General features: G+C 47.2%; 1 protein-coding gene across 5 annotated transcripts in view; it reads right to left on the bottom strand.

The window, feature by feature from the left end:
• The window catches only part of Ablim1 (actin binding LIM protein 1), a 283,728-nt gene that overhangs the window by 134,428 nt on the left and 132,496 nt on the right, over positions 1 to 16,804 (bottom strand). Inside the window, exon 2 of one of the 5 annotated variants that reach the window (XM_052182746.1) lies at positions 3,128 to 3,262. In XM_052182746.1, the coding sequence (XP_052038706.1) occupies positions 3,128 to 3,262 (135 nt within the window). Of the gene's footprint in view, positions 1 to 3,127; positions 3,263 to 16,804 lie in introns of those variants that run through there. The other 4 variants (XM_052182763.1, XM_052182756.1, XM_052182772.1 and 1 more) reach the window with 4 other exon arrangements.

Genomic DNA, 16,804 nt, shown 5'->3' with positions numbered 1-16,804 from the left:
CGACTGAGTTCAAGAGAGAAAGGTACAGTGGCCAAGCGTGGGTTTGCCTGAGGTGCTCCACAAAGGCCGTGGGGGATCTGAGGCATGAGGTAGCAACTCGCCAGTGGGAATCTAACGAGCTGGGTGGAGAGACTGTGGAGTCAGAATCTCCAGGAGATAAAAACAGGTAGGCCATTGCCTGCCAGTGCGTGGCCAGTCAGGCCGTGGGGGCAGAGGTACAAGCCAGCTCAACTTTTTAAATATTTCCCATGACAAGGGATCACCAGAGGACAGGGTGCTGTGTCTCTGAATATCTCCAAGTTCAGTAGAGGGCTCAGGCAGATGCGTGGCTGCCGTCACGTACATGGTGTTATTTATTTCATGTCTCATCTATTTCATGAGCCAGGTGTCTGGAAATTCAGGAGCAAAAAACTGAATTACAAAATGCAGACTCCAGGTTACCCAAATCAGGTAGAACCAGAAACCAGTCCTCAGACATGCTGTGTGGGGAGCCTGTGTATGGGCCCCAGCTCCTCTAGATCCAGGACTGTGTATCTATGATTACCAGTATAAGGCCCATGCGCATTTCAGATCTGAGGGGATGTAGTAGCACACGGTCTAGTATGTTTGTTGGTCCTGAGTCACAGATAGACATATGAGTTGCCTGAGACCACATTTCTTGCTGACATGTCAAGACTCAAGCTCTATGCAGCTGTGTACTCGGCACCCTGGGAATGACCCATGCTTCCTGAGAAATGGTGTGGGCTGTCTGAACAGTCCAGCTGGCCACACTTATTCCAGAGCACTCTTTAAAAATCCCTGTATATAATATGTATATTATGTGTATAATATGTACTTATATAATATGTGTGATATATATATAATGTATACATTATGTGTATAATATATATTATATTTATATACATATATATGCATTGTTATACATATGAAGGCAGCAAGATCTGATGCTAAGGTCCCTAATTTGTTCTTGATTTGTCAGTAAAGAAAGCCAGGGGCTAATTACTGGTCAAAAGGTAGAGGCAGGACCTCTGGGTTCCAGGAGAAAAAGGAAGGAGAAGCAAGGAGAGGCAAGGAAGGAGGGAGGAGTTTTCACTATGCTTTTGGGGGGAAAAGAATGCACCAATCATGTGAGGTCTCAGAGGGGAGCTGGGGCCTGTGGCCATGACTACAGGCGGGTGGCCAGGGATGTTTGGCAGGGCCTAGTTGGGACTAGTCACTGAAGTTTAGGACAGGTGGAGAGACAGAGATAATTGGTAAGGGCACGCTTTTCCAGGTGGGAGATATCTGTGCCCAGCAATTGTGCCAAGAAGGCAAGTTGTAAAGGATCAAACTGTGTGTGTGTCGTTTATCAGCAGATTCAAAAGGGAAGCCAGGAGGGACTGGTAGCGTGGATGGTCCTGGAGCAAAGGCGGTAGTGTAAAACTACATGCAACATATATTATAAGTACCTATTACATATTACATACATTAATATATTTATACATATATGTACATTAGAACACTTTTTTTGTTTTTGTTTTTGTTTTTGTTTTTATTTTGAGATAGGATTTCTCTGTGTAGCCCTGGCTGTCCTGGAACTCACTCTGTAGACCAGGCTGACCTCGAATTCAGAAATACGCCTGCCTCTACCTCCCAAATGCTGGGATTACAGGCGTGTGCCACCATGCCCGGCTAGAACACTTCTTTTAAATATAGTTAGCTGACAAGGCCATGCAGTTCCTTCTGTGGCAAGAGCCCTTACACTGTAGGCATTTAACAGAACTCTGACTGTAATAACATGGTCATCAGCAAGCCATCACAGGCTCTCAGCAGAGAGCTTAGTGGGTGGAGCTAACTCCGCCCACTCCTCCTCCTGTCTTTCCTTCTAGCTTCTCTCCTGGAAAGCTATGGTGCAATGGGAGAAGCAACTGACCCAGCATCCAGGAAAGCACCCTCCCCTTTCACACACCTTATGGTTACTAGGTGCTCATCAACTACCCAGGAGCCTCTGGGCTTTGAACAAGTGGCTTAGGGAGCGGTGGAGAGTCTGCACCTCGGATGCCTGGTGTCCAGGGACAAGGCAAAGAACACAGGACAGTGCAAAGTGCAGCCAGGGAGCAGGCTCAGGGGCTGCGCGCCTCCCCTACACTGCACACAGGCACATCCCAAGCACCCAGACACCTCCAGAACTCAAAATACCTGTTTCTCAAAATACACACCAAGTGCTCTCCTCTCCGGCTTTCCCTGAGGACACTGACCTGGTATTCCAGAGAGTCCAGACTAACTAGCCAATCTTCATGAGCTGCAGGACATGGCCTTGAAAGTTGGGTCTCATGGTGATGGGAGCTGCTTTTCTGGAGGATTAATTTTTCACTTCTCGACATGTGTGAGCACATATACACACAGTGACTTAGCATCCGACCTTTTATTTAAAAAGGTTTTCGCGTTTGTGTGTGTGAATGTTTGTCTACACGTCTGTATAAGAAGCATAGACACGATGTGCTCACTGAGGCCAAAAGTGGCTGCCATGTCTTGTGGCACTGGAGCTGCAGGTGGTTGTTAGAGCCACCTGGGTCCTCTGCAAGAACAGCAGAGGCTCCTGACCACTGAGCCATCTCTACAGCCCTGTGCACCTCATGTTAAAAGTCCGTCCATAAGGAGTGGATAACGAAGTTATTTTACTAGGAAACTCTTCTTTCATCATGGAAAAAATAATTAGGAAACATGAAATTTCAAGACTGTTTTCAATGTGTTTCTACAAAGCCCCTTCCTCCGGGATCTGGACCTCAGCGAATGCTCCAGTACTTTGTCTTGAAAGGGTCTGCTGCCCCTCTAGAGTCGAATCTACTCCTAAACTAGAGGTGAAGGGGTTAAGAACTTGTCAAAGCATTCAGATGCCATCCGAGGGTCTGGAGCGAGGTTCAGAGGCCGGGTAGGGATAGCTAGCTGCCCAGCACCGAGCGGGCACTGCAGGGACTGTACCTTTGCAGGTGAAACATTTGATATGGAAGTGCTTGGTACGGACCTAGCTGCACAGCACCGAGCGGGCACTGCGGGGACTGTACCTTTGCAGGTGAAACATTTGATATGGAAGTGCTTGGTATGGACCTAGCTGCACAGCACCGAGCGGGCACTGCAGGGACTGTACCTTTGCAGGTGAAACATTTGATATGGAAGTGCCTGGTCTGGACCCGGAGCACCTCGCCCTTGCATGGCTCCCCGCATTTATGGCAGTGGATGACGGGCTTCTCCGACGAGTGGTGAGGGTCCTGAGGATGGGCCACTGGAAAGAGACAGCAAACGATTTGGTTGAGAAGGGAGTATTACTAGAAAACCATCTGTACAAAGTTGTCTGACTTTCCCCACCACACACTCGGCTGTGGGAAAACTCTGCTTCATAAGGTCAAAGTCCACCATAACCAGACAGCCCCTGGGCTTGGCACGATGTGGGAGACTCCCCTCATTAGCAAGGGGCTTCTCCTTCTCTGACCTCTTGGAGTTCTGGGGAATTCTAAGCCACCCTTCCCCCACGCCTCTACCTGAGGAATCTCCTGTAGCCTCAGTTAGATTGCAGGATCAATTCCCTTTCTCCTGATAAAACCTGTTCAGCTAGCACCTGAGATTCCTGAAATGCTTCCCCTTGCTAATAAGGCCTTTGGATGCCTTAAACCTTCAGCCAATGACCTTTGTTTGTCCTTGATGTTCCTACCTTCAGCAACCCCAAAACGTTATAAGTAAAGTCAATATGCCTCCTGATAGCTGGGAACTCATGAACACTGGCACCCCCAACCCAGCTACCCTCGTGGACTTTATTGGTAAATGATCCCTGAGAGCAGGGAGATACACACTCAGCCATTCAGTGAGCTTGAGCTGGACACAGTCCCCCACTCCACAATCTTGGATCCACGGATGCATGGGTCAGTGGCAGTCTTAACAGCCCACTGGGGACATGGCCTTAACAGCCCACGGGGGACACATGTGCTTGTTTGTTAGGACCATGCTATCTCTGCCTTTCACTTCAATTTTTCAAAGACTGCATACTGGGTCTTTACAATCTTATTTCGCTTAGTAATTTGCAATCAGTGATTGTGGCGCCTTTTTGCTGACCTAGCACAGTCCAGCAAGAGTCTACTGTAAATCAATGGTTTCCTATGGATGGAGACCACTTTTTACAATTTGTTTGATTTCTCCCCTGACTGTATTCATGTCCCAGTTTCCCTAACAGAGCAGAAAGTTCATGCACTGGTAACTACTTAGGCTGTGTGGGACAGTGTCTCACTGCCACCATCAGAGAATGTTTTCCATCTTAATTTGGGGACTCATCTAACTACCAGAGGCCCATTATGAGAGTCTCAGATCCTCACACATACTATGAACAAACAATTTAAGAATAATAAAAACCTGGGAAGCCCGGATCCCTCTGCACCTGACCTGCTTCCCTGCCTGTGGTCAAGGACACTGGACTAGGCAGGGTGTATATGAGGGGCTTACAGAGAGCCTCTCTGATGCAGGGCACGGTTTTCAGAAAATCAAAGTTACTTTGGCTGTTCTTGTCTCGGAGTAGGGTGCACAGCCTGAACTGTGCTGGGGCGGGAGGCAGGCAGTGAGGCAACATGGGGTCTCCGCCAATCGCAAGGGCTCGTGCCTCTGCAGTTTACCTTGGCCATAGAATGTCAATTGGTTCTCACAGATAGCCACTTCCTGGTCCAATGAAGAGCCTTAGAATCCATGTGACTTATTAGGGAATCTACACTTGATCAACTAACACAAAGACCAATGACATTTTTTAAAAGTTTGTCAAGTAGGAAAACTCCACTGGGCAGCTAATGTGAGACTGCTAAGACCCAATGTTAAAAGGACATTAGCGCCAGAAGCCAGCTGTGTGCTGTGGGCATATACATAATAGCATACTGTTGTTCGAAGAACAACCCCCACCCCACCCTATCCCATTTTTCTGAAAAGGGTTTGGGCAAGAGAGTGTAAACAACCAGTTTCTGATCCCATTTTTCTGAAGAACAAGATCCTTGTGAGGTTTTGATTGGGAGCAGGAGTGGTTTCAAGCTACACTTGTGACCCACATGCCTGGAGGCAGCTCCTGCCTGGATCCCAAGAACGCCTAGAAGCAGGGGACCTAGCATCACAAGCCACTGCATTCCCTTATCTGACAGATAAGATATCTCTTGAAAACTTGTATTTACCTCCAAATTCATATTTCCTACAGGAATTGGGGGGAGGGGGGTACATGCTGTCAGGATCTCCAAGAACAATGTACAACCATGAGAGAAAGGTTCTCTCAAAAACACTTGCTCAGTTTCTTCCAGTTAACTCCTGTTAACGAGAAGAGTTATCATCACTGGGTTCCTTTCTAGTACCGGGCATGGTTCTTACACGTAAGTCATTTATTCCAGTTGCACCACCCTTGCCTGGCAGTGGGATGAACAATATTGTTCCCACTTGAAGAAATCAGGCTTCAGAGATGCTGAGCACCCACTCAGAGAAGCAGCTAGCACAAGCGCAGAAGTCCACACAGAGGTCCTTCTGCACCTGCTGCAATCCCCCAGACTGTTAGGCTAAAGGAGGAAATTGTCATAAGGTATTTAGTTAGCCAATTTTACACATGGTTCCACATATAACAACTAGGGTTTGGCTTTTGGAGAGGACACTGATAGTTAATGTGTATGTCAGTGTATGACATACATTTGTGACATATGTATGACAGTGTATGTCAATGTATGACATACATTTATGACATGTGTATGACAGTGTATGTAGTGTATGATACACATTTATGACACGTGTATGACAGCATATGTGTATGTCAGTTTATCACATACATTTGTGACACATTTTGACAGTATGACATACATACCTTTGTGACACATGTATGTCAGTATATCACATACATTTATGAAACATGTCTGACAGCATATGTATGTCAGTGTATGATATACAGTTATGTCACATGTATGATAGCATATGTGTATGTCAGTATATCACATACATTTATGACACATTATGACAGTGTATTACATACATTTATGACACATGTATGACAGTGTGTGTCAGTGTATGACATACATTTATGACACATATATAACAGTGTATATATATGTCATGCATTTATGGCATGTATGACAGTATATGTCTCTAGTGGGCCCAGGATCCTGGTTATCATCAAGGTAACTGTACCAACCCTAAAATTATAAATCCTGTGTCTTCATTTAATTAAAAAAAAATCCCCAATATTTGCCCAGGTGTAGGGGTCAGTAATCTCCTTCTAGTAAATTCCTCAAGCAATTCTTACACATATTTCAAATGAAGAACTTTAGCATTTTTTAATGAAAAGTGATTTTACTTTTATTTTTAATTATGTATGTAAGTGTGTGGGTTTGTATATGTGAGTGAAGTGTCTGTGTAGGCCAGGAGAGAGGAATAGATCCCCGGAGCATTGCAAGTGGTTGTGGGATGAACCACATAGTTACTGGGACCCAAACTCAGGTCCTCTCCAAGACCAGTGTGGATCTTAACCACTGAGCCATCTTGCCCTGAATGTCAGCATTCTCATTAAGTAGGGCTGCTAAAAACAGTCAGGATTTACAGTACAGTATCCTGCTCAGCATGTCCTACAGGTCTGCACCACTGCACCAGCAGGTCCATCCTCTCCGGAAACAACACAAGAACACAGGGCATGCCTGAAACAGAGGGCAAGTCCCTGCCTAAGAAACCCCGAGATTCTTGTAACTCTCAATTTCATATTGCTAAGCCAGCCAGGCTGACTCACGATGACAGAAGGAAGATCTGCCACTCTCAGCTTTTCTGTGAACAAAGGGGCCAGCTCAAATGCTGGGGTCAGAGCGGGGAACAACATCTGCATTCTGTAAACATTTCCTTTTAGAGAGATGTATTACACCTGAAGGTCTCCATGCCTGGAAAGGACTTTCACCTTCGACCAGAAATAGACAGACAGACCACTTGCCTTTCCTTCATCTGACAGCCTGAGCTCATGTGTGTGCATACACAAACACACACACACACATATACACACACAGACATTACAGACAAACAAACATATATACACATAGACACACAGACATACAGACACACAGACATACAGACACAAACACACACAGACATAGACATGCGCACACAGACACACACAGACACACAGACACAAAACCAGATACACTCACACAGACACATACATACACAGACACACTCCAGACGCACACACAGATATACACACACAGACACAGACACAGACACACACACACACACACACACACACACCAGGACATAATCGGTGTGTGTTTTATCCTAACTAAATCAATATAGGTAAAAGAGTCTCCCTCCTTTTACATGGCTGTGTTTGACGGCTTGGTCATTACAAGTGCATGGCAATGTTTGCTGCTGCCCTGTGTAGACATGTGCTGAGATGCCTGCAGCAGGGTCACCTAGGTGCTGCACTGACTACTGAGTCTGCCACATCAGAGCTGTGCTCACTGAATCACTTTTGCTAATTTTCTTGCTGACGACCCTGTCAGAGCCTGGGTGCTCTCTGCTTCTTCCACTGATGAGGAAACTGAGGAATAAATAGCTCACACTCCTGTTATGTGCCCTTTGCCCAAGCCTTCCCAACTCTTTCCGCTCTTTCTAGTGGTCAATGATTTACCCTGGGAAGTGTGTGTATGTGTGTGTGGGAATGTTGTGTGTGTGTGTGTGTGTGTGTGTGTGTGTGCTTGCATGTGTGCAGAATCCATGAAAATCTTCCATGGCTTGTTCATCTTGGGGAAGTGCAGGGAACTCCCGAAGCACAATTACATGCTTTCTGAATAATAATGAAACAAAAGAACCAGTGCCTGAGGTGTAGATATTTCCAGGGCATGGTACCAAGTTTGGAGAGACTTTGGCCCCTCTGACAACACTGCCGACTGCAAGTTAAGCCCAAGGAACTGCGGGCTCTCTTCCACAGTCAAACAAAGTGGTCCAGCCATACCTCTGATGCTCCAGCATGGTCATGAGATTAGGAGGCACGACCCTAAGTCCCCAGCAACCTCTGGCATCCTTAGGCAGAGGTCATTACAGAGCCTTCAATCAAATCCAGAACTAGCTTCTTCTTGATCACACTACATCCCTCTTAGAGATAGACATGGAGCTAGGACATTTGAGATGAAACACTCCAGGGCAGGAAAGATACTGGACCTGTGTGAACTCAGGTGGATTACATGTACTCTGGATTATATGAAATATTGAGAAATGTCCACGGCACAGTCTTTCTCAGCCTTTGGGGTGGGAGCTGTGCACGGGGTGGGGGTGGGGGGCAATAGTTTTCCTCAGGTGAGAGCACCCTAACTGATTATCCAATACCAAGTGGTCAGCCCTGGAATAAATAACACTAAGTGGACTGAGCAGGCTGTATATATATGTTTATATATAAGCAACAATAACAAAGAGAAAGAGATCATAAATTAGAGAAAGAAGAGGGAAAGAAATATAATTATAAATTTAAAAAAAATTAAAAAACCACTAAGAAACATGGGCCTTAGTTAAGGCTGTTAGAAATACCGTCTGACTTACTATGAATTATACTTACATATCAATAATGAAGGAAACTTGGTGTCAGTTTATATCTCAATACAACTGAGCTGTATTATATCTCAATTCCTGTATCCTTATTTTTTCTAAGTAATTATGTTTTTTTTTTAGTAATTATGTTTAAAAGAACAAAACCAAAACAACCACAGAGACACTCCCCCCCCACTGGCTCTCCAGGTCACAATGGGACAGGCTCAAGGGTCTCTGTTGGCAGCATCAGGAATGTCAGTAACACTCGCCTCTGAGATCTCTGAGATGCAACTCCATCAGCTGAGTATGTTCTGAACACAGGCAGTCTCCACTCCAGAGAGCAAGCCCTTGAATATTCTGCAGTGGGATTAGCACACAAACATCTCTTGAGTTGAGCTTGAGGCCACTTCCTGATCTCGCTGCAGTATTTCCCCCCAAGGTTTCTGCATGCTTTGTGTACCCTGTTTAAAATGGCTGTCCCACCTCTCCAAAGCCAACCTGACTGACAAGGTCCAGCCTAGGACACCTCAGGTTCTGACATAGGTCTGAGTTTCTGAGACGACATGGAGGGGTCAGAGTTTTCCTTTCCTATATCTTTGTTGACCAATTCTACTCAAAAACTGCAAAGGGGGGGGGCTTTACTGGGGATCCTGGGAACTGCAATTTGAGACATATTAGTTCAGCTAGTGATAAATCAGCATTCAGGAGGCAAGAGTACTTCACAATCTCTTCACAGTACTGAAAATTCTTTTGTGAGGAAACTTCTGTCAGATTTAAGGGCAGGTACTGTGTAGCTGGGGTCATGTGACCCACAGAACATAGAGGTAGTAAGACAGGATTCCAGTAACCTCTCGATACCTGTGTTGAATCTCTTGGCACATGCAGCCATTGGTTCTATCTGCTGTCAATCAGAGGAAAGTAAGCAGCCCACATTCCCAGCTACCGCTGGATTCACAGCTGGAATGATGCACAAGTCCAGCCATCTGGTGGCTTCCCCATCTCATTTGTATGTGTGCATATATGTGTGTGGCCTGTGCAGGTATGTAGGATGGTGGCTTGCACTTGTAACCAGCAACGGAGAGAGACTGCCCTTTGACCTCTACACATTTGCACACATATGCACATGTACCCCCAGGAACACACACACACACACACACACACACACACACACACACACACACACACGTAAATCACTACTACAGGTGAAATTTACTGAGCACATATTGTGTTCCAGACCTTGTACTGTCCTGGTGTGCCAATCATGGACAGACATTCCCCACACATGCCACGTGAGGTACTGCTCCCTACTCTTGTTTTACAGAATACAGGGTTTACAGGAAACCCAAACAAGAAGAGGTAAATGCCTTGCTCAAGACCCCACATCTAAAACAGTCTGCTCCAAGCCTCTTACTTGGGAACTGCAGGAGGCTGGGATTTCCACAGGAAGATGTGATTCAGCACAGGAGGAGGAACCAGAACTAGCACAGCATGCATGTGCTCTAGGACCCTATTAGCCAGCGCAGAAGAGTGAACACCCGGCAACAACGTCACTGGAAAGGGATGCCGGCTAGTAAACAAATAAGTAAGCAAATGTGGGAAAGCTCTTGGAATACAAGAGTGTTGCAAAGAGCTATGTGAAAAGAAGCATCAGCAAAGGTGAGACCCTGACGAAGAGCTGCCTGCCCCGCACAGGCAGGACTCTGGAGGTCTCGCACAGGCAGGATCGCAGTCTTTCTCAGGTTCAGACTGCCTGTACTGCAGCCATAGGAGGGGACTTTGCATGGTGACAATGACTCTAAGAATTGTGGGAATGGCTCAGCGGTTAAGTATCTTAGCTGCACAATGATGAGGACCTGAGTTTGGATCCACACTAAAAACCTGGCTTGGCCACACATGTACCTGTAATCCATGCTGTAGGGAGCAGAGATCACTGAAGCTTCCTGGTCAGCCAGTCCAGAAAAAAACAGTGACTCCATGAGAGATCTTGTGTCAAGGGAACAATGGGAACCATGATAGAGTAGGACATCCAACATCATCTTCCCCATTAGAAAACACACACACACACACACACAAGTGTGCACACACACATATACACACACACGCACATGTACACATATGAGCACACATGCATGCACACACACATGAATGTGCACACACAAACATGCACACATGCACACATACATGTGCATGTGGGCTCACAAAGACGTACACACAAGCACACATGTGAGTACACACATGCACACTCTTGCATACATATGAATGTGCACATACGCACACATATGCACATATGAGCACACAGGCACACACACACATATGCACATATGAGCACACAGGCACATGTACACACATGTGCACGCATACATGCATACCCACACAGATTCTGCCTAAAGACAGGATGCCTGTCCCCTTGGGAGTCTGTGTTGCAGCCGCTTCACTGCCTAGCTCTCTGGCTTCTGCCACCTTCTAAGCACATCCTAGAGTTGTGCGCTCTCCCACCTCCCACTCCCTTTCTTTGAGCTAGAGTGGTAGAGGAAATGAGAAATGCACGCGGTTAAATAAATGCACAGGGTGCTTAATGTGCAGTTTACTCTGCAGCTCATTTCCTGCTGTGGCAAGTGGTAGTTACCAGAAGCTACACACAAGGTTACCCTGTCATTAGTGGTCCAAATGAGCCTTCTCTTGAATTGGCCTCTGCGACCTCCTTCTCTGATACCTTGCGAATCTGGTAATCAGGATTATTACTTGGCACAAACAGTCCCACAGGTGGGCTCTGTTCTTGTCTACCTACACTGCTTGTGGCTTTCTACTAGGAAGGTGTCCCTGCCCTCCATTTGTCTGTCTGCGGCAACCTGTTCACCCCTCTGCTGGGCTCCCGAGGATAGAAACAGGTCAGGCTCAAATCCAGTTAATCTGATTCCCCTCAAGGTGGGGAGGCTCTGAGATAACTGGCGTACAGCCTTGCGAGACTCAGGTCACACGATGCCTGCTCTCTGTGCCCCACCTGCCTGCTGCACAAGAGGGTGGGTCTCAGAGAGAATGACATCAGCAGTGCCTCGCTTTCCCTCCCTTCCAAGGGCGACTTCCTGGACACACCTGCGACTGCCATGACTCACCAGGCCCACGCTCACCTTTGCCCTCTCTCTGACTGCTGGAATTTTACCTTCCTAATGGGCGGGTCCCAAGGATCTCTGGCAACAATCAGATAGACTCTGTTCTGGAAATTAAGGAACCGGATCCAGCCCTTCCTTCTCCAGTCAACCTCAACCTCCCCAAGACAGTAGAGCAGTGAACAGCAGGCCCCAGGGTGGCAGGGCAGCCTATGGGAATCTCACTTCTTCCTGGGGCAGCGGCCTGGGCACCAAAGCCTGTGCCAGCTGAATGTCACAAAGACAGTCCGGGACCTATAGACATGGGAAGGTCTGAAATGGAACAGAAACACCTGGAGTTTTATAGAACATTTAAGGCCACCTGGAGACCTCAAATTGTCCCTGCACCAGAATTTCCTCTTAGAACGGCGTCTAGTCAAACCCTCCTGGCAGATCACCACATCTCAATGGGCTGGGAGAGAGCCAGGGCCGCCCTGCTTGTGAGACAAGAAGGCTCTGTGATGCCATTTGAGCCATCGGTGGGAATGGGCATCAAGAGGGAGGGTTAGAGTGGGACACGTAGGCTGAGGACCCGCCACGGCTCACACCCCTCAGTTCCTAACCCGGGCTCCTTAGACGGTTACACAACAAAGCCAAGATCAAAGCCAACTGCACTGTCCCTGCCCAGAACAAAACACTTGTCAAAACCACACAGAGCCTCCAAGTTGTCTCTGTCTCAGTGCTCTGGCCGCTTCCCCATATGTTCTAGAACACACTTGGAGTCATTAACCAGCTAACTACAGTGTTCTGGACGAGCTTGTAGGGTGGTTAATGTCCATACAGCACTTCACACCATAGAAGAAGTGGCAAAAAATTACAACAGCCCCATCCGACAGATAGGAAAACTGAGTTTTCAGAGGTTACAATTCGTTCCAGCAGTGGGGGCTCTATGTCAGATGGCTATGTAAGACAGTGGCCTTACTTGGTAGTTTAAGGTTGCTAAGATAGAGATGTATCTACACCATGGAAATCGGCACACCATTTTCCTCTATGCCCACTGGAAAGCTGACTGTTAAACATTTACCTGTGCACGGCTGTCCCAAGGTCACATTGCCACAGAGAGCAGAGTGAGGCTTTCTTGGCCTCTTGGGTGTTTGTAAGTTGCAGTGCAGGCATTTGAACCCTTCCTCACAGAGGCTCTCTCACTTCTCCTCTGGGAACTAACATCCAAACTCACCTCCCCCGGCGGCCTCTAGCATCTGCATCCACACCAGAAGACAAAAGTCAGCGTTCACAGGTGCCAACCTGCAACCAGGCAAGCTGCAATTTCTAAAGCTGCCCTCTAGTCCTGGTCCTGCCAGACCTGAAGTTCAGTCTCTGTAGGCTTTCAGTATGACATAACTTTGCAGGGTGTGGCCTTTGCGAGCAAAGGCACACACACATAATCCATGCCTGTCACCTTGCAGGGCAAGCAGGTGACAGACAACATTGACCCTGGTGACTTGCTCATTCTCTTATTCTACTGCAAGGGTTCATCCCTGTTCAATGGAAGGGAAGTGGCTAGTCCCTGAACAAAGCACGGGTGGCGTCGGAGGCGGAAACAGTGAATAAACACCTCAGTGGAGTCTCCTTCCTGGGCAAACTTAACTTCCTACAAGGAGTGTGAACACATTCTGACCCGGTGTGCCTGCTGAGACAGTGTGAATCCATTCTGTCCTGGCATGCCTGCAGGGCTCTCCCATGAGCAGAGCAGCAGGAACTGCCTGTGGACAGCTCCAGCTGGTCCTCCAAGGCAGGCAGAACATACTGGGAAGAGGAGAAAGACATCTCAAGAGTGTATATGTCTACAGTGTATAGCTCCTGTCTGGGCACATTATGAAATCAGATTTAGCTGGAGGACAGTATAAGCAAGGCCAACAGAGGTGTGTAAGACGGGAATGAGGTGGCCCCACGTATCTCTGACTAAGAGACCTAGAAGTTAAAGATCCTTATTTGCATCTTGAGATGAGGGCTGTGATGAGTGTGGTCTAGTCCTCTACGGGGGATCAGTTCATACCACCCATGAAGTGGGAGCTCCCAGGCTCCGACGTGGGAATGTGGTGAGAACTGGGAGGTAGTGGCCCAGGGGGAGCTGGTTAGATGTGTTGGCACCATTCCTAGCTCTGCCCCGCCTAGGGCTGTCACTATGAACAATAGCCTTCTTGTCTCTGAGCCTCAGTTTCCTCCTCTATAGAGTCTTACATTATCACTTAGAAGAGCTTGTGTGTGGAACACACCCCAGGGTTCAGGGCCCTGCCTGACAGAAGAATGTTGCAGAATTAAGCAGAAGCCACAGCTGTTGCTGGGTGTTTCAGAGTGAGAAAGTTTATGCTGGGTCACAGTTTAAGGCCCTTGGTCACAGAAAGTCCACACACACCACCTCAAGTCACTTATTTGAGTGTCAGGTTGTGTGGCCTTCTGACTTTCAGGAATGGGTACCTGCTTCTTGTCAGAACTGCCCATGTCACCCAAGGGTTCTCCCAGCTCTGAGCCACCATTTCAGCTTTCCAGAGTGCTGAGGTAGGAGTTCTCACTTAAAAAGAAATCCTTTTAGTGAGAAACACTTGGCTATCATACAACACATCCATTAAAGTGTGCAATTTGATAGTCCTTGGTATAGCTGCCGAGTTCTGCAGTGATCACCACTGTCTAATTTGTGTGTGTGTGTGCACACTCACAGGTTCGTGTGTGTGTGTGTGTGCGCGCGCGTGCGCGCAGGGATATGTGGAGATATGTATGAGTGTTTGTGGATGGGTGGTGTAGAGGTCAGAGATTGGCTCAGTTCAGATGTCATTACCCAGGAGCTGCGAACCTTGATTTCTGAGGGACCCATGGGCTCACTGTATCTTTATGTGAGGAATTCATGGCCACGTGGGAATTTTAAGTTCTTAGGTCTCTAGCTCAGAAAAGCTGAAGCAGTGGGCAGATGGAGACTTCCACCAGCTCTGGCTCAACCCTCTGGCCAGAGGCTCACAGACAGAGCTCTCAACGGGGAGCAGCTAGAGGGACCCTGACGCACATGCCTTCTGAGCAGGTCAGGGTGATCTGGAAGAGCCAGCTGGGATGGCTGAACAGGTGGATACCGCCTCCAACAGGAGTCCTAAGCCACTGCTGTCAGCTCCAAACCGAGCTGCCATTCCTGTAAGGTCAACACACCTCTGAATCAAATGTTACCCTACCACCTAGAGATGGATTACAGTCATCAGAATGCTACTCAAGGGATCAAGAGCCCAGCAGGTAAAAGCCATCAGGGAGGTCTTACCATTGAAAAGTAGGACACACTGGCACAGGAAGCCAAGTCCTGTGGGCCCGTGCTGTCTTGGCATTACAGGATTACAGTCAGTGCGGAAATGGGTGGGCTGAAGAGGGCCCTGCTCTGGACATGACTCCACTTGGCCCCTTCCAATGATTAGAAGCCACTGTTGGGCTCAGGCTGCAAAAGTCCCGGTTCCTATTGAATTCTGTTGTATGTCACAGGAGAGCTTCCAAAGTTAAGATAGGATGATGATGATAGACACACCCTGACCCCAAGGAATGGCCAAGCTTTTCCTGCTGCAGGGAGGTCCTGCTACAAGCCCCTCACCTCTCAGACATTCCTGAGGGAAGGGAAGGATTCTCTCCAAAGCTTCAGGGGTTTAATTGTTTTATAGAGAGGTCTTGATGTGTCAGAAACCAGTGCTAGACAGATGTGATGCCCAAGCAGGAGCGGGGGTGTGGGGGGGGGTGTGGGGGGGGTGTGGGGGGGGGGAGGGAAGAGCTGAGTCACGCTGGGGGACGTTATGCACGACTGAGCAGCCAAGCCCTGCTTAGGACAGGGATACACCAGAGATTCAGAAATCTTGTTGAAGCTTTAATAGTTCCAAGTGAAAAGCCACATATTTATAAAAATGTGCCCACTAGCCCTGAGACAGGGGCACCCAGGGCAGACCTATGCTTGTCCACAGAAGAACCTTACTCTGTTTCCATTCAGTAAGACTTACACAATGAGCTCAGTGTTCAGGCTGCAAAGTGCTTATCCAGCATGCACAGCCCCCTGGGTTCAGTCCCCATCAATGCCTAAATTGGGTGTGGCGGTTTGCACCTATAATCCTGTCACTGGGGGTGGAGGGGGGGAGAGGCAAGAAATCAGAAGTTCAAAATTATCCTCCTAATGAGGCCGAAGAACAGCCTAGCCATACGGGACTGCTTTCAGAACAATGGCATGCACAACCCAAAATACGAGGAAATGTAACAGGGAGTGTGTGTCTTAATCTAGCAGATTTCAAACTTCTGAGCATAACTCTTCGAAACATAAAGTCAAGTATATTGGTCACGATCAGTGTATTTAAGGTAGAGAATGAAGACTGGGATGCCTCACATTTTTAAAATTCATTTTTAAAAATCAGCAATAACTTTCATTATTTTATTAATTTTTAATTAAATTTTTTATAAAATGTATTCTGTTCTCACTTCCTCAAGCTCCTCCCAGATCCTCCCCAGCCATCTTTATGCCCATCCTTTCTCTGTTTAAAAAAACACACAACAAAAAGAGCAAGAAACATACACATTTAAAAAAAGCCCTACATAAAAACAAAAATGAAATCAAAATATACAAGCAAAAGACCAATAAGACTAAAAAAATGCCTAAACAAAGCAGTGTAACACTGAGGTCCACAGAGTTCAATTGGGTTGACCAAGTACTCCCGGGCCAGGGCCTCCCTTGAAGTCAGTCTCACATGACTTCTATTCTAGACAGTGGTGGGCATCTGTGCAGAGCCAGGCTTGCCAGGGAAGGATGGACTTCTTCCTGTTTGTACTGGTGAGACCCAGAGCTTAACCTGAGGGTCCTTCTCCACTGTTCTGGCCTCAGGATCCTTCTGTTTGGGCCACACAATTAATTTGTAGAAACAGTCCAATTATTTGCTTGTATCTAAACTTTAAGAGAGCCTCCACAAGAATCTTTAGATACCTTTGAAAACAGCCATAACCACCTAGCCATCAACCTTGCTCTGTCCTGCCACCATGTATCAGTTTAACAGTTCTCAGATGAACTGTGCCACAGTTACTTATGAGAGCTCACTGTCAGAAAGGAAGTGCTTTCCAGTCAAGCCTATATTTTATTTGCTTCTGTATCTAGGTCAATTTTGTCACATAGGGTT

This window comes from Apodemus sylvaticus, chromosome 1 (genome assembly GCF_947179515.1).
Source record: "Apodemus sylvaticus chromosome 1, mApoSyl1.1, whole genome shotgun sequence".
NCBI classification, from domain to species: domain Eukaryota; kingdom Metazoa; phylum Chordata; class Mammalia; order Rodentia; family Muridae; genus Apodemus; species Apodemus sylvaticus.
The sequence above is the reverse complement of the archived record's forward strand: the minus strand, read 5'-3'. Positions and strand labels throughout refer to the sequence as shown.